The 26257-nt window shown below is 37.2% G+C and overlaps 1 protein-coding gene across 4 annotated transcripts in view; it reads right to left on the reverse strand.

The window, feature by feature from the left end:
• Foxp2 (forkhead box P2) overlaps positions 1–26257 on the reverse strand; it is a 517858-nt gene that overhangs the window by 152058 nt on the left and 339543 nt on the right. For all 4 annotated transcript variants that reach the window (XM_021233497.2, XM_040728635.1, XM_040728636.1 and 1 more), the window contains one exon: positions 4407–4496. In XM_021233497.2, the coding sequence (XP_021089156.2) occupies positions 4407–4496 (90 nt within the window). The remainder of the gene's footprint in view (positions 1–4406; positions 4497–26257) is intronic.

A 26257-nucleotide genomic window follows, 5' to 3' on the forward strand; every position in this document is an offset into this window, starting at 1 on the left:
ATATAATACTGTTTAGCTGGGAAAATATTCCAAATTCTTACAACTAGAACTAATGTTTAAAAGGTTTAATTTCATGTTTTATTAATCCGTAAGTAGAATTTTATTTTTTTCATGTCTAGTTCAAGTCCCATAAAGTTAGTATTCTCCCCAAAGTACATTACTAATTTTAAAGTTAGAACATGTCTGCTTTAGTCCTGATATTTGATAGAGAACATGAATTACCGAGTAGTTGATTATAGAATGAGAATGCATTTTTGCTGCTGCTGTTAATTTTACCATTTTTTGATTTGAGGGATAAGAACAAGTGATAAATAGTGCTAAATTGCATTATATCACAACATTTAAAGGCAGGTTGCAAAAACATATCCAGAAGAATATAATATATATATATTTGTGTAACACTATTGCAATTTATAGTATTGTTGCTTGTCATTTATTGAAATGTAAGGTCATTGGATGTTGGTAAGTGTTTTATTGAAACAATAATTTCCTAAAACATGAGATTTAATTATTTGATTCAAAAGCATTTTCTGGCTGTGTCATGTTATCAAATGGATGCTTTGGTCCTTCAAATCATTAGGTTAAAAAAACTCAAGATGCCCATCACTTTCTTCAAAATTAAAAAAAATAACTTTGTTCATGACATTTTACATTTAGCTAATCTTTCCAGTATCTTTAAGAATGTCAAGTGACTTCTTCACATTTATATAATGATTTTTTGGCAAGTCAGAATAAGATTCCTCTGGTTAATTCACTTTTGCTTTCAACTATTCTACTCTTCCACCTGTTAAGACATACTTATAAAAAATTAATAACTTTAATCACCTACTGAACGCAGATATTTTATATAAGATCTGAACCTTCATGGAAGGTATGGTTTCAATGCTGTATACTGATACTCATCTGAGGAAGCAAAGCAATGGCATTTCCCTTAAATTTACATCTGGGCACTGCACAGATGTTGGAGAACCACAAGTCTGTCTCATAGCTGTAAACGTAACAAGAACAATAATGCAACCAGTTTTTCAGATCTAAACTAAATTAAGCAAGTATGTCATAGGCTAGACATCGTTAATATATTTTATAGGAAAAAATTTCAGAATTTTGAAGTGTGCATGAATGCTGGGTGTGCATGTGTGTGCTTATTCACCCTAACATAAAAATTAGTTTCATGAAATTGAAACCACTAAATACTTTTGGTTGCAAACTTTCCTCAGTATGGATCACTATTAAGTAGATCATGTGTCGGCAGTGCAAGCAATGAAATCAAATAAATCCCATGTTAAAAGGAGACCTGAATCTGCTGTTCTAATAAGATTGTTTCCTGGGATGTAGTAAAAATGCAAGGAAAAGTCATGTGATGATGTTTAGGTGAACATCGGGTGCCTTGTGCATCCCAGTATTTGTAATTTGTCAGAATCATGTTAACAGATATACGTACTGCCTGGACCTATTTAATTGGGACATCATATAATGAATAGAACATATAAAATATTTTAAACATAAATATTCAGATACAAGGGAAACTGTGGTCACAACTAAAACTGGTAATGAAGATGATCATAGTTCTTATTTCCATTTTTAGTTCACATGATAATAACAGAAATGGGAAAATATTAATGAAAGGGAGCAGAATATAAACACTGATCTGAAAAATCTTACAGTATCGTGCTACATTTCAAATCTTGTCCCCACTTTTTAAGAATTAATGACATTCAGGTGAGTGTTAAACAAGCATCTTCATATTGTTCTTGTGACTTGAACCATCAAAGAATTGTTACCAGACCTGAATTTTATTTTTAAGTTTGTAAAACATCTGTTTGAAAGCAAAATTTTAAACGATAATAATAAAAAAGCATCTGTTCTTGTCTTCCAAGGCATTATGAATGACATGTCAGGAAGCTCTGTTACTCAGGATCATCAAATACCATGTATTGCAAGGGTGCTCAGTTTTTTCAATTAACCCCAAAAATTTAAAATATAATACATATCAACTATATGAAAAAGTTTTGTTAAACTCTGAGTTACTAGGACAAAAACAAGGCTATGAGAAAGTCATATAAAGATACTTTAAAATATTAATTTCATATTACATGATTAAAAATTCTAGCAAATACATTCCAGTTTTAAAAACAAATACAATTCATGTTAATAATATTTGCAGAGGCCAAGATGAGCGTTGAATAATATCTCTGTTTAAAAATAGATGTATAAGCTAGCGTGGAACACAGCTACGTTTTGATTAGACTTACAATACAATCTCTTCATGTCTACAACTGCTAAACTTATCAAGGAGCATAAAATATTAAAATTTCAGTTTCACATTGTATTAATTACAGTGCATATTTGGGGGAAGAAGTAAGTCTTCATTAGTTCTAATTTCTCATTCATAAAAAAACTACTTTTCATTCCTGTGACATTTTATATAATGATCCCATTACAGCAACACATGATACTAAAGCATTGTGGTCTTACAGTCTATACCATGGAGTGGATCCATTTGCTCATAAAACACAAAATACATGTGGCACAAGGAGAGGCTGCAGTATTTTTATCAGCTGCAGTTGCTAAGGTATATTTTCAATGAATTTTATTAGTCTTTCATGCTGAACCAAGGATATTAAGGATTTCTGCTCAGAACTGATTTATGTTACAGTTGACACATGGACAAAGTCTTATTTCAGAGCAACCTTGTACATGTGAACAAATAAATAATAATAATATAAATAAAAAACATGTATTTTAGTTCATCTGAGTATCAAATACTGACTTGAAGTTTAACTACAGCATAAAAAAGAAAGAAAACTAGAGCCAAATTGTTGGTTCCATAGACACCCTGATACCCAGCAAGGAAAGACACTTCTACTCACTGAGCTTTGAAGACGAAGAGGCAACTGAAATCCTCTATGATGTCAAGAAATACAACATATAAATTCGATAATAGTATTATCTGACTTTCAAAACAACTTCTTTCCAAACCTTAACTTATGTTGTCAATATCAAAATCACCTCTTTCCACACTAAAAAGAAAGTAAAATTCCCACTCGGAAACTGTACTAGAGTAGAGGTCTATGCCCTATTTTCTGAATTTTCCTGTTATGTCAATCAACAGAGTCACATGGAGTCAGGTAATTATGACAGTGTTACACTCACTTCTATAACTAGGACAGACATAAAAAGTCCTCACCAATATTCCTGATTAATCAAAACAAAATACCATGGAATTCTTTAAAAAATAAAAATTCTGAAAGTAATCCTAAATTCTGGAAGTTTCCATGAAATATTTTTGCTATTACAGTCATTCCAGAAATATGACCCTTAGACATTGTTGAGTTCCTTGTAGTCTTAGCTTCCTTCTCCTGCAACCAAGGACCTTGTTCTAAAGAAAATGTGTTTTCATGTCAATTTTGTTTAGGGCCTATGCATTTTTTATAATAGATTTCTGGATTATATAGATCAATAGCTCTTGATTCTCTTAATAGAATCTACGATATAGAACACCATCATATTCTTATATGTTAGAAGTTAACCTCTGTGAAAACACCTAAACATGAAAAGGTAAAGCCACTAAAAAGAGAATATCTTGTCAAAATAAAGCTACATGAAATGACTGTTTAACCAATAATAAAGTTTTCCTTATTAGGAAAAAATGTATAAGAAACAAATGCTCCAGGAGAAAATATTGTTTATTTTTTCAAAAACTCTGAGAAAACTTGTCAGAGATGTAACTCCAACTCCACATTCTACCTACTGAACAACCTGATTAAAATATTTTGCCCCAAGGAAATGTTCCATATAACTTGGTTGAGAGACTATATGTAAACACAATGGTTATATTTATGTAACACAACTTCTTTTAGCGTGAATAATTACATCACTTCCCCTGGACAAGCAGAGTAGGGAAGGACAACAAGCTCCAGAATGTGGTCTTATAACTGTAGCAATAGTCACAGTTCCTTGGCAAACTCTCAGATTTTTTGCAGTCAGGGTGTCCTTATGCATTCGTTGCTTGTCACTTGAATATTACTGCAGACCATTACCTAAGACTGCTTTGGTTCCTTTCATACATTTTCACCATGATTTAATTTTCAAATTTTAGCCTACTAGTGAATAAGACCCCATTAATATCCACAAAGTAATTTACACAAAATATTTTATGCCTGCATGAACCAAATTCTTAAATAATTTTTTGCACAGAATGAACTTGGAAACTTTTGGAAATCCATGCTAATAGTGTATGTATAGCCCCTTTACAAAGATTCCATGAATACTCTTTTGGAGCTAACATTACATGTATATGCAAATGCTCTAATTTCATATATAAATTGAATGTGCTTTGCACATCTGTCGTTAGTGCTGTGAACATCATTAAGATCAGGTCTCAAGGACAGGCATGCATTACCAACCTGCAATGGCCTCTGTTTGTCACTGCTCTTAGGAGATTTCAACCCACTTGTTTGCTGCTGTAACAGAAGTTGTCTTGCTGCCTGGAGAGCCTGAGAGAAAAAAGGAGAAAATAGCTAAATATTTTTTTAAAACTTGGAATGGCTTTTAAGTTGTTCCTTATTTAATATAAATAAGGACCATTAACCTTCTCTACAACATTATTCTTTTTTCTCCTGATATGAAAAGAAAAATCACAAAACATACATATATACATTTATTCAAAATTGTGCAGATGCATGTAATCCTGCAGGACATAAATCTAATTTGTTGAAAGTGCTTCAAGAAGAGAAAACCACAAACTGCATCAATAACCTCATTCCCACAGAACTTATCTCTGAGTGTTCCTAAAATGCCCACTCCCTTTCAAATTATCATTCTATTTGCATTTTCGTATTACAATTTTGAAGCAAAAGCAGTAGACTTCAAGTGTTACCGGAAGCTGTAATTAAATTTGACAAATCAACATCAGATTATCTTGAAAGTGAATTAATAAGGATTTTCACTAAGATTAAAAACAGGTTTTTTTTTTTGTACTTACAATTCAAGGGGAGAAAAAAACCCTCTCCTTTGACAAAATAAAGTGCAGTTTTAATGCCAAATAAAATTGAGTGGGTTACATTTGCATTCTTAGCAAAATCAGAGAACAAAGAAATTACCACTCAACCAATCAGGTTTGTTTCTGTGTGTGACAGAATACCAATCAAAACAGAAGATGTTTTCATTTATTTTTGTGTTTTCTTACCCACTCAGGAAAAAAATACAACATAAGAAAGTAATGCAAGCATGCTTTTTCCTAGAGAAGGGTCAGAGGGGACAGATTGGTGAATGGACTATACGACTTACACAAACTAGGACCAGAAACCTTTACATTATTTAAATATATTTTACACTACATTAAACTAATAGTTTAATAGTTTTTGAGAGGTACTATTTAAAATTTATTTTTTTCCTGGACATCTATGTTCCATGAACAGTAGTGATGAATTTTTTTGATATATAAAAGTTATTGTTATTCACAGTTTTGGAATATAAGATAATTTTTCCCCGTTGTGGAAAAGCACAGTTAGATCAATATTCGCTTGTAATAATTAAGATTCTAAGCTGATAATAACTACAATTTTGATTGGGATCAATGATACGGTTTTTTGAGTGAGTTTCTAGTATCCATGACAACAGTTGCTTTGACAAGATGTGCGTATGGCTTTACACGCCAGCTGGTGTGAACAATGTTTGAACTACTGCATTGAGATGCTGAGCAAACAGAAAAAGTTGCCACGTCTTAACCCTCGGGGAAAGCAGTCATCCCCTGATCAATTATGAAAAGACAGAGAAAGGGCTGCTACAGTCTGGCTCCAAGCAAGTTTTCTGAGAAAGCTGGCAGACACAGAAGCCAAGGTAAACAAACTGGGTGCACTAGCACCCTCCCCTAACAGCACTGATTTGTCTTCCCATAGCAGGATCTAGCACCTTTGTCAAGCGCTGTTTCTGCATTTGGAAGCACACTTGCACATAGTGATGACTTTTCCTTTTGAGTGTGTTGTGTGCTTATCGAAAAAAAAAAACAACTTTTCAAGTAATTACAACTTAAGCTAAGCATTGCTAAGGATGACATATGTCAGTGAGATCAGACAACTTACACAATCCAGTATGAGGATAAACTAAAAATTAATTCTGTAGTCGTATTATTATCATAGCATTCACTGGAAAACTCCACTTAAAATTGTATAATATGCATAAGACCTTTCAACTGTGATCTAAAAACTGACTATGAGCAGCAACTTTCAAACTGATATTACTATGGTGTGGCTTGAGTTAAAACTTAATAAAATAACAATGAAAACAATTACTTTCCACATGTTCTCCTCTTTGAGATCTCTCTCCCATATATCTTTTTATGTAAAAGGTTGTTGTCCTTATACTTTTCTAATGATCCACACTAAAAGCAATCCGAGAAATCATAAAATATGATCCCCTCATTTTGACAAATGGGCTAACAATAAGGGCTAGAGTTGTCATTTGCTTTGTTTAAGGGCATAAGGCTATCCATGAATGTTTTGTTCAAGGTCACCTGGCTTCAAGAATAGTGCGCATTTCAGTGTGCCATGCCACTTCTATTTTGTCAAATAAATCAATCTTTAATTAAAAATGTCCAAAATTCTAGGCAAAGAGAATACCCAATACCACAATGAAGTACATTCACTTGGAAAGCTGGAAATTCCATTTTTTTCAGAACTTAGAAGAAAGACATAATGCTTTTATACTTGAATTTCCAAGTTAGTATAATAGGTATCACAGAAAGAAGGCATACTTATTTATGGGAAACGTTCCATTTCTTACATACTCCACTGAAACTTGATAGATCTCTAAACCCTTACAATATCATGGTCACCAGGTCAGTCATTACTAACAATTTCAAAATTCTAGAGCTAGACAAATTCTTAGAGTATGTCAATTCTAGGTTTCTCATTGTGCAGAGAAGTAACTGAAGAATCAGTTAGTTCCCCAGTTGCTGGATTAACGTCTCAAGGCAGTATGAAAACCCAATCTGTGATTCATCTAGTTTCTAACTTAGGGCTCACTCACTGTGTTCATTTTATTTACATTTCTGAATTGCATTCCTCCATCTCAACACCAACATTAGCCATTATCTTGTGTGAATTCCAGTGCTATAGAAACATACTAGACAACTGGATATATTAGAGCTTCTGCTCATGAAATTATGGCTAGTCAGAGGCACACACCTTCACTCTTTTTAACAGACCAACTTGTTAAAGTTTGGTCCTTCTGTTCCTTATAATTCATATGCACTTAGAGTATCCTTAAAATACCTGAGGATTATCTTCCAATACAGGCACTTATGAAAAATAATAGCCATTTGTCTCCACATTCTTTTTGTGAGCAGTAACAATCGCTATGATAAACACAAGATGTGGGATAACAATAAGGAATCTCAAGCACACATGCAAGATTTAAACCCCACATGTAGAAATCCCTGGCAGATCACACTCAAGCTGCACACATCATATGACAGTTTTATTCCCAAAATTCTGGATACTCCTTTAGAGTTAAATTTTAACAATTGCTCAGGGACACTTGTCTCACCTTTGTAATTGATTGCGGTCACTATTAAAAATGAAAGGTTATAAAGTAAATCACTTTCCTTAATACACTGCACCGTGCTGAATTGCACAAATTATTAATGTGAAAATCACTTGCTTATTATAGATTGATGAATAGAAAGGATAAGTATCAGTTGTCCGCATGAAGTTTCAGATACATCTAGTGTGATATGCTCACCTCTCCTTCAGAATTTATTTATAGAAGAAACCCAAGGGTTATTTACAAAATATCTTTAGTAAACTCTGAGTCCTTCTTGAATGAGTGAGAGGGGAGATTGCAAAAGCAAGCAGAGTTTGAGTTTCAAAAGTATTTTGCTTTTCAATTAAGGATATGCTTTAAAACATTTGCCTAACTAGAAAGCATTAAGATAGAATATTCTCAAAATGGAATAAGATTTAATATTTTGAGAAAGGAATAAACGTATTTATTAATAGATTGAAGTTACACTTTTCGTAGCAGCAAAGGCGTAAGAAAAAGATTTTCTAGATCTGAGTGTATTTTGTTCTCTAAAATATTTATTAAAAAATCAACTCTCACTATTGCTGCACAATTTAAAAAAAACTAAACTTTTGTAAGCAAAGCAAAGTTCAGGCATGTCATTTGTCTCCCTTGGTATTAACCCATGTTGTAGTGAGACTCACAAAAACTAATTCTATGGAATAGGTCACTATGAGAGTTAATTTAAGATAAAAAACTTTGTGAATTGTTAGAAAATCCATCAGGTTTTTTCTTTTCTTCTTCTTCTTCTTCTTCTTCTTCTTCTTCTTCTTCTTCTTCTTCTTCTTCTTCTTCTTCTTCTCCTCCTCCTCCTCCCTTCCCTCCTCATCCTCCTCCTTGTTCTTCTTCTCCTCCTCCTCCTCCTTCTTCTTTTTGAACATTAAAATACTCAATAGAAATAAAATTACTTGATCACAGTTTAGTGATACCCAGAAAACCAAAATATTGAATATTCTAAGGTTTGTAAGTGAATCTTTTTTTCCCTAAGTAAATACATATGAATACTTGGGAGAAAACAGACATCATTCATATCGCTCCCCATAAAAATAGGAATGCTTAACCTATCAGTCTGTTGCATTTGAGACATTAAAATGAAAAATGACATCTACACCCATTAATATCTTCTATGTATAAACAGCACAGCGTGACACATTCTTGAGAGCTGAAGGCTACAAAATCTCTCTGAAACATAAATAACAAAGCACTCAGGAGCATATTTGATGTTGATATTCATCTCTGAGAAAAACACTGCTGCCTAGGCTTCTTATGAAAATAGAAACAGTCCAAATGGATCTCCTGTAATTGGTTTCAGAGAGCGAGGTCAGAAGAAACACGATACTAGAGACGACTGTGTGGAGCAGGCAAAGCAAGAATGTTTACACAGGCACTCCCCAGTGCACTGACAAGGGGTCTTGGCTTTGCAGATAAACAGCACCCCAAAAAACCTGCCAGCAGAGTGTCTGGGTTTTCACTCATCAAACTCACATCTTCCAACTTTTAACAGATTTTGCATTTAACATATCCTGGATATAGAACATCAAATAAATCTCCCCAAAATTTCATTTTCTGGCTATTTTCCCAACTGTAGTTGATTAAAAGTAAACAGATTATTAATCAAAGAGTATAAATCTCCATTTTGTCTTGTCTGTCTTCCTGTTATGTTCATACTAAAGAGAATTCACTGATAAATGTGATCTGAAGCCCCATAGCGCTATTTAATAGAAGAAGATTAATCATCTAATTGTCATAACCTATTTTCAAACAGCAATCTATCAGAGTGAAATTATGCATCTATAGCTATTGACCCCTCATTTGATCATTCATGATACATAATTAGACTAAGTTTGCTTGAATAAAAGATAATTATTAAAAATATTTTTGAAATAATTATTTTCTGCAGTACACTTGTATAAAGTTAGAAGATAAATGTGTGAATATATTGCATTTATATTGTACATCACAATGGAGGTCAAACTATAAAGCAACAACCACTTAAAATTTAGACAAAGTAGGAATGAGTAATGACTTGTCAATCTTCCTGTTTACCAATCAGATACTAGGCTTTTTTGGCCCAGAAGATCCATTGGGGAGACAATAAGGACATTGACTCTGCCTTGGGTCCACAAGACATCTTCAGAAATAAAAATGAAGTCAAGTCCAAATTCAGTATATAGTGTACTATATAAGACAGCTTTAAAATCTTCACATCATTATGTGTATAATGTGTATAAATCCATTATGAAATGGAAACTAATGGTTGAGGTGGATTTGGGTCTCACTAATCTGGAATCACACACTCAGTTTGGAGTGTTTGAAACTTTTCCTGTGACCATGCATTCAGTAGTCTGCCAGAAATAGTACCAAGTGGTATGCAATACCCTCTCTTTTCTTCACTCTTGTGTTGTCAATGGTAATGAATCATTCAATGATCACAAAGAGAAACACTCATTCTAATTATTCTCAGTACTACTATCTATAAAAGATTCACCTATAATGGAACTCTACCAACTGTAGAACTCTCATATATGAAATGTAATGTAAATTAGAACCAATTTTACTAAAATTTCAACATCCCCTTTTCATATATCATCCTTCACAAATCAGTGCCTTACGTGTATTTTCTTGGTTATTATTTTCTTCGTGACAAAATATTTCATTGTATTTTCAAGCACATTTTGGATTTATTGAATTTATTTTTGTTATCAACATTTTTATTCATTTTGAGGGGAATATCAACTTTTAAAAATTAAAAACAAGTACGTGTATTTTGTTTAGAGGTACGTCTGTGTACAACATGCATGCCTGGTCTTTCAGAGGCAGATACAGTATGACTCCCTCTGAAAGTGGAGTTACAGATGGGTACATGAGGATATATGGGCCTGGGAATCAAACCAGCAGTCAGTGCCCTTAACCACTGAGCTATCTCTCCAGGCCCAGGATCTTCTTGTTTGAATGTTGATTGAACACTGAGTGCCTCCTAGTAAGTTTTACCTGTAATGCATGCTACTAAGATGTAAGATTATCTTAATATAACTTATTATTTGAATAATCTCTTCTGGATCTTGTCAGTTTAGAAGAAATATTCTGGGAATACTTGGAAAATATTTCAAAGCATAAAAAGCATGTATTTTATTTACTATTAAAGTTTATGCTTTTACCATCAGCCACACCAAGGACCAAGCCCTGATATCTTGTGGAGACAGAGGTCATGGAATATTGTTTCTTCCTTCAAAGACATTATTGTTTGAAAAAGGATATCTCATTGGATGTCAAAAGGTCACAAGCAATGTTAATTAAAAATAGGTATCACAAGAGATTCTGTGAAACTAAAACTAACAGAACTAAATACTTGGCTATAGGGTGAAGGACAAGAAGTTTGTAATGACTCCAAACCGCAAAGTTTGTAGTTGACTGGGATATCAGCAGCTGGATAGGAAAAGGCTTCAGAAAGAAGTGAAATGTGGGAGAGAAGATGGTGATGTTTATGTTCATAGAAAACTCTTAAGTTCGGAATGACCAGGGATAACTGAATGAGAGTACTAGGAGAAAGATTGATAGTTACAGAAAAAGTAACTTATTACATGTCTGAAAAAGAGGATGAAGATAGAGGACAATCCAGGCCTCGTCAAGGACTATGTTGAGAGGAGATGAAGGCAGAATTAGGAGGAGAATGTATTAGTGACAGATGCTAAGCCCACACAACGATGGGACAGCAAGGTGACTAGCACATCTATAGGCAATTGATTTGTGACAAAGGTGCTACAAACACACAACAAGGAAGAATGACTATTAAAAATTGAGTAACTGATAAAGATTTGTGTTTCTTAAAATAAGTCGTATGAATTTACAACAAGAACATGAAAAAACCTGCAAATACCACCCATTGTCTGGAAAATCAAAGCAATTCACAGTGAGGCGTTACTTCTAGCATGAAAAGCATTCTCAAAAACCAAAAGATAGCAATTGCTGGTAAAGATATTGAGAAATGGAAATGTAAGGGTACTTTTGGTAGAATGTATGCTAGTAACTCATTATGGAAAACAGTTTGAGGGTTACCTAAGAATTAAAAATACTAGAACTTATGATCTGTTAAGATCACTACTGGATTTTCTAAGGGAATAAATTCAGTGAGGAAACCTCTGAAATGACATATTTTTTTGCAACAGCATTTATATGAGCCATGGAATGAAAACAATAAAAATGCCCATGAATTAATGAACAAACAGAGAAAATGCCATTTATATAAAGAACTTCTGAAGTACTGGAAGAAATCTACTGTATTAAATGAAATAAACCAGCCTACAGAAAGACATGCACTGCATAATCACATTCATGTGTCAAAGTTAAAAGTTATGATACTCAAAGTATATGAGAGTAGAATGGTGTTTACCAGAGACAAGAAGTATTGAACTTAGTATGGGGAGGGGAGAGATTGATCAACAGTTGTAAGGTTAAGTTAGCTATTAGTGGTTCTGATGTAGCTTTATGTGACAGAAGACACTGTGGATAACAGTATTGTGTTGTAAACTGCAAAAGCTAGAAAAAAGAAAGATTTCACATGCTTCAAAATGAAGAAATGATAAATTAGGAGATTCAACCATATGTAAACATTATACAAAACCCTCATGCATGAAAACATCTCATGGTACCCCAAGAACAAGAGTATGCTTTTATATATATCAGTTAAAAAGTATATTAGAGAGCCATGCCACAAGTGTTAAGCTAGGATTACCACATGCTAATTAATTTCATCATAGGTTCATATGCAAGACAAATTAAAACTCAGAACCCCACCAACAATTGTTCATAATTATATAAAACAACTTTATGGAAAACTCAAAACATAAATTGCTCAAATTTTTATCTGCTTATGAATGGATACATAGAATATGGACTACCTATGAAGTAAAACATCAATGTCTGTAATGAGAATATAATATTGATAGTGCTACAACATGGATCTATTTTGAACACATTAGGATACATAAAAGATATCAGAAATTGAATAGCACATACTGGATGAACATTCATGTAAAATAACTTGAACAGGGGGACTCTAGAGTAACAGAATATATATCAATGGAAGAAATGGACATGAAGATAATGAAGATCATGGCTTTAATAAAAAGAAACTATGAAGATTTGAAGTTAGTTCAATAATGTTGTACACATCAAGAAGAATCTAAAAAACAATTGCATATTTATGTATAAATTATATCTCATAAGAAAAATCATTTGGGAAGGGAAATTTTGGATAATTTTTATTGTTACTAAAAAAATCTCGAAAGAGAGGAAAGAGATCAGCTCCTCCAAGACCCCAACCCAGCGAGCCCAGCTTCAGGTGAGATTGGGTCCCCGGCTGGGACCACCCGCCCATCACCCATCCCCCTCCATCTTCGGGGCCGCTCCCGGCTTCCAGAAGAGCCGCCCACACAGGAAAGAGATCAGCTCCTCCAAGACCCCAACCCAGCAAGCCCAGCTTCAGGTGAGATTGGGTCCCCGGCTGGGACCACCCGCCCATCACCCATCCCCCTCCATCTTCGGGGCCGCTCCGGGCTTCCAGAAGAGCCGCCCACACAGGAAAGAGATCAGCTCCCCAAGACCCCAACCCAGCGAGTCCAGCTTCAGGTGAGATTGGGTCTCTGGCTGGGACCACCCGCCCATCACCCATCCCCCTCCATCTTCGGGGCCGCTCCTGGCTTCCAGAAGAGCCGCCCACACAGGAAAGAGATCAGCTCCTCCAAGACCCCAACCCAGCGAGCCCAGCTTCAGGTGAGATTGGGTCCCCGGCTGGGACCACCCGCCCATCACCCATCCCCCTCCATCTTCGGGGCCGCTCCCGGCTTCCAGAAGAGCCGCCCACACAGGAAAGAGATCAGCTCCCCAAGACCCCAACCCAGCGAGTCCAGCTTCAGGTGAGATTGGGTCTCTGGCTGGGACCACCCGCCCACCACCCATCCCCCTCCATCTTCGGGGCCGCTCCGGGCTTCCAGAAGAGCCGCCCACACAGGAAAGAGATCAGCTCCTCCAAGACCCCAACCCAGCGAGCCCAGCTTCAGGTGAGATTGGGTCCCCGGCTGGGACCACCCGCCCATCACCCATCCCCCTCCATCTTCGGGGCCGCTCTCGGCTTCCAGAAGAGCCGCCCACACAGGAAAGAGATCAGCTCCCCAAGACCCCAACCCAGCGAGTCCAGCTTCAGGTGAGATTGGGTCTCTGGCTGGGACCACCCGCCCACCACCCATCCCCCTCCATCTTCGGGGCCGCTCCCGGCTTCCAGAAGATCCGCCCACACAGGAAAGAGATCAGCTCCTCCAAGACCCCAACCCAGCGAGCCCAGCTTCAGGTGAGATTGGGTCCCCGGCTGGGACCACCCGCCCATCACCCATCCCCTCCATCTTCGGGGCCGCTCCCGGCTTCCAGAAGAGCCGCCCACACAGGAAAGAGATCAGCTCCTCCAAGACCCCAACCCAGCGAGCCCAGCTTCAGGTGAGATTGGGTCTCTGGCTGGGACCACCCGCCCATCACCCATCCCCCTCCATCTTCGGGGCCGCTCCCGGCTTCCAGAAGAGCCGCCCACACAGGAAAGAGATCAGCTCCTCCAAGACCCCAACCCAGCGAGCCCAGCTTCAGGAAAGAGATCAGCCCCTCCAAGACCCCAACCCCAGCGAGGCCAGCTTCAGCTTCAGCTGCAGTAAAGAAGGAGACCAGTGGAGACAGAAAGCCCCCACCAGCACCCACTGGAAGAAGAGATGGGAAGAAGACAGAATAAGAGATCACTCAGCAATAGAAACACCAACACGACCCCACCAGAATCCAGGGATCCAACACCAGCAAGACCTGAAAAGCACTACATAGATGAAGAAGAGGAGACAGACCTTAAAAATTATTTCATGAAGATGATGGAGAGCCTCAAGGAAGAAACGAGGAAATCCCTTAAAGAAATAGAAGAAAAAACAAACAAAAAAATCCATGAAATGGGGGAAAAATTCAAGAAATAAACAAATCTCTCAAAGAATCTAAAGAGCACCAAGAAAAAACAACCAAGAAAATTAAGGAAACAGCTCAAACAGTTGAAGGATTGAAAGCTGAAATAGAAACGATAAAGAAAACACAGAATGAAGGGATGCTGGAAATAGAAAAGCTCGGTAAACGGTCTGGAATCACAGATGCAAGCATCACCAATAGAATACAAGAGATAGAAGAGAGAATCTCAGGTGTTGAAGACTCATTAGAGGACATAGCATCGTCAACCAAAGAAAATCTCAAAACCAACAAATCCTTAACACAAAATATCCAGGAAATATGGGACACCGTGAAGAAGCCAAACCTGAGAATAATAGGTATAGAAGAAGGTGAAGAACTTCAACTTAAAGGTACAGAAAACATATTCAACAAAATCATAGAAGAAAACTTCCCTAACCTAAAGAAAGATATGCCTATGAAAGTACAAGAATCTTACAGAACACCAAATAGGCTTGACCAGAAAAAGAAGTCACCTCGCCATATAATAATCAAAACATCAAACCTACAGAGCAAAGAGAAAATATTAAGAGCAGCTAAAGAAAAAGGCCAAGTAACATACAAAGGCAGACCTATCCGAATTACACCTGACTTCTCAATGGAAACGATGAAAGCCAGAAGATCCTGGTCAGATGTCCTACAAACGCTAAGGGAACAAGGATGCCAGCCCAGACTACTATATCCAGCAAAGCTCTCAATTACCATAGATGGAGAAAACAAAATATTCCATGACAAAGCCAGATTTAAACAATACGTATCCATGAATCCAGCTCTACAGAAAATGCTAGAAGGAAAACCTAGAGCCAAGGAAGATAACTACATTCACAAAGACACAGGCAATATAGAATCATACTTTACAAAACACTAAAAGAAAAAGGGAGGAGAAACTACACAAAATAACTTCACTAACAATAAATCAAGCGCAAACAAGGATCACCAATCAATGGTCATTAATATCCCTCAATGTCAATGGCCTCAACTTACCTATAAAAAGACACAGACTAGCAGAATGGATACGAAGACAGAACCCTTCCTTCTGCTGCATACAAGAAACACATCTCAACACCAAAGACAGACGTTATCTCAGAGTAAAGGGCTGGGAAAAGATCTTCCAATCAAACGGCCCCAAGAAACAAGCGGGCGTAGCAATCCTAATATCTAACAAATTAGACTTCAAATTAAAATCAATCAAAAGAGATGAAGAAGGGCACTTCATATTCATCAAAGGAAAAATACATCAAGACGAAGTCTCGATTTTAAATATCTACGCCCCAAATACAAAGGCACCTACATTCGTGAAAGAAACATTACTAAAGCTCAAAATGCACATAAAATCTCACACACTAATAGTAGGAGACTTCAACACTCCGCTCTCACCGCTAGATAGGACCTCCAGACAGAAACTTAACAAAGAAACAAAAGAATTAATAGAAGTTATGACCCAACTGGGTTTAACAGACATCTATAGAACATTCCACCCAAATACAAAGGGATATACCTTCTTCTCGGCACCACATGGAACCTTCTCTAAAATTGACCACATAATAGGAAACATAGCAAATCTCCACAGATACAAAAAAATTGGAATAACCCCCTGCATCTTATCAGACCACCATGCATTAACATTAGAATTCAACAATAACACAAATCGCAGAAACCCTACAAACTCATGGAGATTGAACAATGCACAATTGCACCATCCCTGGGTAAAGGAACAAATAAAAAAAGAAATTAAAGACTTCCTCGATTTCAATGAGAATGAAGACACAACATACACAAACTTATGGGACACTTTGAAAGCAGTGCTGAGAGGAAAGTTTATAGCACTAAGTGCCCACATGAAAAAACTGGAGAACAGTCATACTAGAGAATTAATAGCACAGCTGAATGTTCTAGAACAAAAAGAAGCAAACTCCCCCAGGAGGAGCAGACGCCAGGAAATAATCAAATTGAGGGCTGAAATCAATCAAGTAGAAACCAGGAAAACATTGAGAAGAATCAATGAAACAAAGAGTTGGTTCTTTGAGAAAATCAACAAAATAGACAAACCTCTGTCCAAACTAACCAAAAGACAGAGAGAGAACATGCTAATTAACAAAATCAGGGATGAGAAAGGGGACATAACAACGGACTCTGAGGAAATCAAGAGAATCATCAGGGCATACTTTGAAAATCTGTACTCCACAAAATTTGAAAATTTAAAGGAAATGGACAATTTCCTGGATAGATATCACTTGCCAAAACTAAATCAAGAACAGATAAATAATCTAAACAGACCTATAACCCCTAATGAAATAGAAGCAGTCATCAAAAGTCTCCCAAACAAAAAAAGCCCAGGCCCAGATGGCTTCAGTGCAGAATTCTACCAGAAATTCAAAGAAGAGCTCATTCCAATACTCGTCAAAGTATTCCACACTATAGAAGCAGGAGGCTCACTGCCAAACTCTTTCTATGAGGCTACAATTACCTTGATACCCAAGCCACACAAAGACACAACTAAGAAAGAGAACTATAGACCAATTTCCCTCATGAACATTGATGCAAAAATACTCAATAAAATACTTGCAAACCGGATTCAAGAACACATCAGAAAAATCATCCACCATGATCAAGTAGGCTTCATTCCAGGAATGCAGGGATGGTTCAACATTAGAAAATCTATCAATGTAATCCACCATATTAACAATCTGCGAAAGAAAAACCACATGATTATCTCACTAGATGCTGAAAAAGCCTTTGACAAAATCCAGCACCCCTTCATGATAAAGGTCCTAGAGAGATCAGGGATAACAGGAACGTACCTGAACATAATAAAAGCAATATACAGTAAACCAACAGCTAACATCAAACTAAATGGAGAGAAACTCAAAGCAATTCCTCTAAAATCAGGAACAAGACAAGGCTGTCCACTCTCTCCATATCTCTTCAATATTGTACTTGAAGTTCTAGCTACAGCAATAAGACAACAAAAGGAGATAAAGGGGATACAAATAGGAAAAGAAGAAGTCAAGCTTTCATTATTTGCAGATGATATGATAGTTTACATATGTGACCCAAAAAACTCCGCAAGGTTACTCCTAGAGCTGATAAACAGCTTCAGCAAAGTGGCAGGATACAAGGTAAACTCAAAAAAATCAGTGGCCCTATTATATACAGATGATGAAGTGACTGAGAAAGAAATCAGAGAAACATCACCTTTTACAATAGCCAAAAACAGCATCAAATATCTGGGGATAATGTTAACCAAGGAAGTGAAAGACCTGTATATCAAAAACTTTGTGTCTTTGAAGAAAGAAATCAAAGAAGATACCAGAAAATGGAAAGATCTCCCATGCTCTTGGATTGGTAGGATCAACATAATAAAAATGGCAATCTTGCCAAAAGCAGTCTATAGATTCAATGCAATCCCTATCAAAATTCCATCACAATTCTTCAAGGACCTGGAAAGATCATTAATCAACTTTATATGGAAAAACAAAAGGCCCAGGATAGCCAAAACATCCCTATACAATAAAGGAACTTCAGGAGGCATCACCATACCTGATTTCAAGCTCTATTATAGAGCTATAGTCCTGAAAACAGCTTGGTATTGGCACAAAAATAGGCAGGTAGACCAATGGAACCGAATCGAAAGCCCTAATTTTAACCCACACACCTATGAACACCTGATTTTTGACAAAGAAGCTAAAACTGTACAGTGGAAAAAAGAAAGCATCTTCAACAAATGGTGCTGGCATAACTGGGTAATGGTATGCAGAAGACTGCAGATAGATCCATGTTTATCGCCTTGTACAAAACTTAAGTCCAAATGGATCAAAGATCTCAACATACATCCAGCCACACTGAAACTTTTAGAAGAGAAAGTGGGAGATACTCTTCAACGAGTTGGTACAGGAGACCACTTCCTAAACATAACACCAGTGGCACAGGCACTGAGATCAACAATTAACAAATGGGACCTTCTGAAACTAAAAAGCTTTTGTAAGGCAAAGGACACAATCAAAAAGACAAAAAGGCAGGCCACAGAATGGGAAAAGATATTCACTAACCCTACATCTGACAGAGGGCTAATCTCCAAAATTTACAAAGAACTCAAGAAACAAGTCTCCAAAACACCAAAGGATCCACTTGAAAGGTGGGGTACAGAGCTAAATAGAGAATTCTCAGTAGAGGAGGCTAAAATGGCCAAGAGACACTTAAGAAAGTGCTCAACATCCTTAGCCATCAGGGAAATGCAAATCAAAACAACTCTGAGATACCATCTTACTCCTGTCAGAATGGCTAGAATCAAAAACACCGAAGACAATTTATGCTGGAGAGGATGTGGAGAGAGAGGATCACTCCTCCATTGCTGGTGGGAATGCCGACTCATACAGCCTCTTTGGAAATCAGTATGGAGATTCCTCAGGAAAATGGGAATTAATCTACCACTAGACCCAGCAATTCCACTCTTAGGCATTTATCCAAATGAGGCAGGTTCATACAACAAGGGCATCTGCTCCACTATGTTCATAGCAGCATTGTTTGTAATAGCCAGAACCTGGAAGCAACCTAGATGCCCCTCAACTGAAGAGTGGATAGAGAAAATGTGGTACATTTACACAATGGAGTATTACTCAGCAGAAAAAAACAATGGAATCTTGAAATTCGCAGGGAAATGGATAGCACTGGAAGAAACCATCCTGAGTGAGGTAACCCAGTCGCAAAAAGACAAACATGGTATGTACTCACTCATATATGGATTTTAAATATGGATCAGGATAGTGCCAGTCTGCACTTCCACAGATAGAGAGTCTGGGAAACAGGAAAGAACCTAAAAGATATGCATATATGCATAGTACCCAAGAGAAGAGGATGGAGACAAGATCCTCTGAATGGATGGGGAACAGGGCGAGGGGGGTAGTGGGACCTGGGAAGAGTAGAGGGGGTAAAGAGGAAGGGAGTTGGTCATGGGGGAACAGGAAGTTGAGGGGGTGGGGGTAAAATAGGGGGAAGAGGGAATCATAGGATCGAAGACAGATCAGGCACCAGAGTGACCTCGAGTGATCTAAAGGTATAACATCAATTGGCAAGCTAAGCAATAGTGGAAGGACCACCTCGAATGCCCATTCCTGATAATGAACTTGATGTCTATAACTATCCGGGAGCCTTCATCCTGGGACTGATGGAAGCAGAGGCAAACACACAACTAAGCACTGAACTGAACCCAAGGAACCCAGTGACAGAGAGAGAGGAGTGATGAGCAAATTGGCAAGGAATGGGCTGGCAAAACCAGCAGAGACGGCTGATCTGAACAGGGGAGTGCTCTTGGACCCCAGACCGACAGTGGGGAGGCCAGAATGGGACTGATCTGGACCCCCAAATGTGAGTGTCAGTGAGAAGGCCTGGGCAACCTATGGGGCTCTGAGCTGTGGATCAGTGTCTATCCCTGGTATACAATCTGTCTTCATGTGCCTATGGCACAAAGAGAGATGCTCTCTCAGCCTGGACTCTTAGGGGAGTGCCTTGACCCTACCAAGAGTGAAATGATAGACTCTAGACATCCCCTATGTGGAGGGATTTGGCAATAGGGTGGGAGGGAGGGTGGAAGGGGAGTGCGGGAGGAGGGGAGGGAGAGGGAACTGGGATTGACATGTGAAACAAGCTATTTAAAATTAAAATAAAAAATGATTAAAAAAAAAATCTCGAAAGACTAAAGGTTTATTACCATTCTTGATTTGATAATCTGCATGTGAATTGAAAATATCAACTTCCATAGTAAAGTCAGATTAACAGAATCACCAGTTGCAGATGGGGTGAAATGTAGGCAAGGTGCAAATAACCACACTGATAAATTCCATGAAAACTATATTAAAGAAAAATGACAGCTTGAACTAACATCTATTTTTCTATCTATCTATCTATCTATCTATCTATCTATCTATCCATCACTCTATCTTGATATAGCTATCTATCTGTCTATCTGTCTACCTACCTAACTTTTTAAACAAAAGAAATTTGATGATGAGCTTTAGAGATAAAGAGGAAGTCAAACTTCAATAGATAAGAGAACCGTGAAAGTCTCCAGAGAGGAGGGAATGGTAGTAAGGCATGAGGAGCAGCGGGTGACAGACGGGTTACTGATGGCTGAAAGGCCAACAGGAGATCCAGACTCCATGAATGTACTGTCCATGAGGAGGCCTCAGAAATCTCTGGAACCTTGGGTAGTAGATCAGTGTTTACCATGGCATACAAATGAACTTTGGGAGCCCATCCCACATGGAAGGAAGCTCTCTCAGTCTGGACACATGGGGAAGGGCCTAGGTCCTGACTTGGATGTAATGACAGACTCTGGAGATCTCCCAGGGAGGGTGAGGCCCTCCCTGGGGAATGATGTGGTGATTGGGTGGGGAGCTGGTGGAGGGACAAGGGAGGAGGGGTGGTAGAGGGAGATGGGATTGACATGTGAAGAATGCATGTTTCTAATTTAAATAAAAACATATATTGAGGTAAAAAATTTAAAGGGAGGAAAAGAAAAACAAAACAAAACAAAAAAGAAGAAATGTATTATCCTAGGAGACATGCTGAAGTCAGAGACAAAGGTAACCCTGAAACACTGTGGTGAAGAGGTGCTTTACACAGGATGGCCTCAGTTGAGGAAACAGAGATCAATGTTTTGTATGAGAGAAAAGGAAGGGCAGTTTCCTATCAATAGTTCTTTTGGATACACAGAAAATAGGTTTAAAGAAAACAACAACCTTGAAAATGTCATTGGACAGTGAAAATGTACTTCCACGTATACTGATGACACCCATATATGGATATAAACATCTTCAAAAACATAGTATCCAGTGCTATATAAAGAGCTGCCGAGGGTTCCACTACTCCAGTCTTCTGTCCTCATTACTAAACCAGCCTTTGTAAGTTCAACCTGACCAAAGGACACAACACTTCTAATGACGTCAAGGTATTAAGAGAGAGTCACTTGCAAGTTATGCCATGCAATTGTACATACTGAGGGCTGGTTGTCTGATAGACTCTAGATATCCCCTATGCAGAAGGAATTGGCAATAGGGTGGGAGGATGGTGGGGACAGGAGGGTGTGGGAGGAGGGGAGGGAGAGGGAACTGGGATTGACATGTAAAACAAGCTATTTAAAATTAAAATAAAAGAAATTTAAAAAAATACAAAGAAAAGATTTACCTTTATTCCAGGACTACAAGTCCAGCTAACTACACAAAAGTTTCTTTTTACAACCAGTAAAATTACATGAGCTCAATTTCAAAAGATGTCTTTGGGTTCTTCTTAGTTGATAGCAATATAATCACAATGAAACTTGTTATCATTTAAAATGTGATGAAACATATTGACTTTGCTATAGATGAACAATGAAATCAAATAGGTTAATATATCTCAAAGCATCTTAAAACTGAAGTATCAATTAATATTTTTCCAAGCAAAAATTCGAATTCATAAATTTTCTCTAGTGGCTATCATTTCTTCCAAAGTATTTGATACTATACATTTAAAAATTACTCTTAGATTTTTATACTGACTTTGCCAAGTATGTATATATGCTTTAATTAATGAACCCAGCATATTGTAATTCCTCCAAGTTTACTTAATTATTTATTAAATATTTTGTAACATAGATTTTATATAGGTGAATGTCTATTGGATGTACCTTTGTACTTTAATACAATGATGTCTTTGCTTTGGAGGTTGTCCTGGAACTTGATCTGTAGACCAGGCTGGCCTTGAACTCACAGAGATCTGCCTGCCTCTGTCTCCAGAGTGCTGGGATTAAAGGCATGAGCCACTGATGCCCAGCTTACTGCATATATTTAAAGGGCAGCAAAAGAAGGGAATGTGAGTGGTTAGTAAAATAGTAAAAAATGATAATTCATATTGAGTACTATTTAATGTACAACAATTCTAATTCTCCTTCCTTATATATGTGATCTCACTTCATTTTTAAAATATCCTTTTTTGCCACAGATGAACTAGCTGAGGCTCAGGGTAATTAGTTTGTGTGTCCATGCTATTTCTAGAAGCTACTTGAGTAGCCATCTAGCTAAGATTTGACTCTCCTTAGAAGATGGTGCCTCGAAAGTTATTAAGCAGTTCATTCAAGATACTTACTAGAAAAAATAACTATTTAAGATGGACGAAGTGGCTGGGCGGTGGTGGCGCACACCTTTAATCCCAGCACTCGGGAGGCAGAGGCAGGCGGATCTCTGTGAGTTCGAGGCCAGGCTGGACCGACAACCTCCAAAACAATACAGAGAAACGCTGTCTCATAAAACCAAAAAAAAAAAAAAAAAAAAGATGGACGAAGTAATAATAAATGTTGATCACAATCAAACACAAAATAATATAACCTACTAACATCATAGTGCTATGTGCTATGTTTGATGGAGTTGGAATTAAGTTGCCAGGTAAATAGAGGCTACCTTGGAAAATATGAAATAATTGATATTTTTGTTAATCAAATTTGGTGATCTAAGTTAAGAGTAATAATACAGAATATGTCACTAGGATATTCTAAAGTAAGGGTAAACACTATTGTGTATTTCATTAATGGAACAAAATTTTCATCTTCATTAAGTCAAAGGTTGTTTTACTTACATTCAGCAAGTTAGCCAAAACAAAGTGACTTGAGATCTTGGAATTCTAACTCAGGTTATACATGGATGGGTGAGGCTCATGGCTCACAAGGAAGAAAAATGCCTCTGAATAAGACAAACAAGAAAAGCAAAGGAAAAGTTTCCTTCAGACAACACCATTTAGCTTCTTGCAGTTGGAGACAAAGACAGCAAAAAAGCAAGACATTGCTTCTCCACACTTGGCCAATGATGCCACTTTGTAGCCAGCAACACTGAGGCAAATATCATGACCCCGTTTGGCACCTGCAGGAGGCCTTGCTGTAGTAGATCTAAGGAAAGATCTCTGGGACAAAAAGACCCTGCCCAAGCACTCAGACACCCACCAGGCTGATCCTGGAAGACAAGAGAGATGGGAGGACAAAATCATCTGTGTGTGGAGATAGGTGAGTTCAAATTCTTCATGAGAAGGTTATTAAAATTGGAGTTAGTGTTCTTAGAAAAGAAACAACAGTCAAAGCCCAGTGTTGCCATGCCTAGTATCTGTATGTCTCATTGCTATCAGAAGGGCCTAAAAATAACTCCTTTCTCATTCATATGGAAGCAGATCATTGACAGTTCTCAGAGAAATGGAATAATGAACCCTGAAGTCACTGAATAATTTTCAGTGAGGAGCTTCAATTAGTCCAAACTTTTACTAAACAAATGAATGAACTATATTTATAATACAATCATGGAATCGTGTATTCTCAGTTTATAGGAAATGTAAGTTATGAAACAAATATATATGCATATAAATGCATACACACATACACACACACACACACACGAGAGAGAGAGAGAGAGAGAGAGAGATCCATCTATCATCCCTGTCTAATACTGTAAAGCTAATTCCTAAAGAAAAATTTCAGAGTCCTTGTGCAAAGTCACTGTAGGATAGGACCCAGGTATTACAATTTTGGTTACATCTACTGCATTTAGTTTATATTATCATTAGCACATATTAACATTATAACACAAGTGTTCTTTTTAGCAGAATAGGGTACAAGATAATGGTAATAATATCAATGACATCATTGCAACAACAACGGCATTGATATAACTAGTATGCAATCCCCTGGTATATATCCCTAAAATTTTTTGTCAAGTGCCCTGGATTTCTAGACATTTAACTCAAGAAAAAATGGTTAAAAGATAATTCTTAGTGAAAATCACTTATTTTACTTAAGTCTATTATATATATTTGTGTAAATATGTATGTAAATTAACTTGCAAAAATCATTGTAAAATGATGCCATTGGTTGATATGAGCATCTATAAATTATTTGATAATAAAGCCCAGTAGGGCTCCTTGTTTATATGAAATGTCTTGATAGGTCCTAGAGGTGACCATTTTCCTCTTTACTGTTTGGATTCACATGCAGGAGTCAATGGGTCAAATAGATTGAAATCTGGAGGTGTGGTACAGAGACTAGAAAACCAGGGGAAAAGCCAGGGAAACTGGAATTATTACAGCCATTGTTCTGTGAGAAAAGTGAGCTTACTGCATGGCCATATTTACAAGGGGAGTATACCCAATTATCTTTATCACTTAGCAAGTCCTCACATTTCAAGACTAAAGAGCATAGACTGATATGCAAAAACATATGCTTAGTTCAAAATGATATCTCCTTGGACACCTCTAAACTGGTGAGGCATGGATAGTTAACCAGTTCCAACTCTATGGCATGTAACTTGTATACTGTGAAGAACATAGTGTCCCCAACACTCAGTATCTATGAAAGCATTTTTCAAAGTTGATCCTTTACAGATCTCTAAACTTTTTGCTGAAATAGTAGCAGCATATCATCATATTTAAGATGTACTTCCTTTATTACTATGTAATGAGTTTTACCCATGAGTTGTCCACAATAGCATTCTTTCTGTATGTTCATTATTTTCAAAACTCAAAATAATAAAATTAATTACTATTTGTCCTAAATCTCTTCATTAAAACTTTTGGTAATTTTAGTCTGCTGAAGAAACAAGAAAGTCATTCTCTAATCTGTCTTAAAATCATGAGTTTAGAGAAATAATCTAAACATGATAATTTTGCTGTGAGCTTAAGAATTTATTTAAAGGAATTTGGGAGCTGGTTCAGCACTGATAATGTGCACTGCTCTTGAAGAAGACTGGAGTTAGTTTTCTATCAGCCATATCAAGAAACTCAACCATGTGTCACTCCTACTCTATGGGGCATTCACCAACTCTGGCCTCCACTGCTAACTTAACTCATATGAACACACACGCATGTGTGCGCGCGCTCCCAACGTACATTCCTATACTAGGGATAAATACTGATCTATTACTATAGGTTGCCCAGGCCTCCTAACTGACACTCATGTTCAAGGGGTCTGAATCAGTCAGATGGTGGTTTCCCAGCTATCAGTCTGGATTCCATGAGTTCTCCCTTATTCAGGTCAGCTGTTTCTGTGGGTTTCTCCAGCTTGGTCTTGACCCCTTTGCTCATCATGCCTCCCTCTCTGTAACTGGATTGATTCCAGGAGGTCAGTTTCTTAGAAAATTCATTGTCATTTAGTTTAATCCTACTGTGTTAGATTTTTCAGACATTTCTAACATTGGTAATTTAGAATAATATTCTCTGAGTTCCTATAATTTGACTTTATCTTGAAAAGCTTAATGACTGAGCCATATAATTTGCAAGTTTTGTATTTCTAATAATTCTATTATTGTGATAATACTTTTATAATGCCCGAATCTGCATACCGCCCCAGGAGTACAAGCCAATGTTCTTGTGTTCTGTACCGGGAGGTGTCACCACTTTTTGCCTTTGCTATACTGGACGACTATTTCTTCATTGCCTTCTTAGAAATTGAAGTTTCAATAACACACATGAAATGTCAATGCATCTTAAGGAAGCAGAGATGTAAAGGGCTAGTAAAGCAGGTGTTTTATTTGTTCACTTTACTGGTACTTATAAGGTCTACTCTCTCAATTATTATAAATAAAAGTATAAATGACTCATACAATGATCCCACCCATAGCATAATGACTAACATACAAATAAGCACCTAATAACACTGCTTTTA

Source organism: Mesocricetus auratus, unplaced genomic scaffold, assembly GCF_017639785.1.
Source record: "Mesocricetus auratus isolate SY011 unplaced genomic scaffold, BCM_Maur_2.0 Super-Scaffold_100019, whole genome shotgun sequence".
In the NCBI taxonomy this organism is placed as follows: domain Eukaryota; kingdom Metazoa; phylum Chordata; class Mammalia; order Rodentia; family Cricetidae; genus Mesocricetus; species Mesocricetus auratus.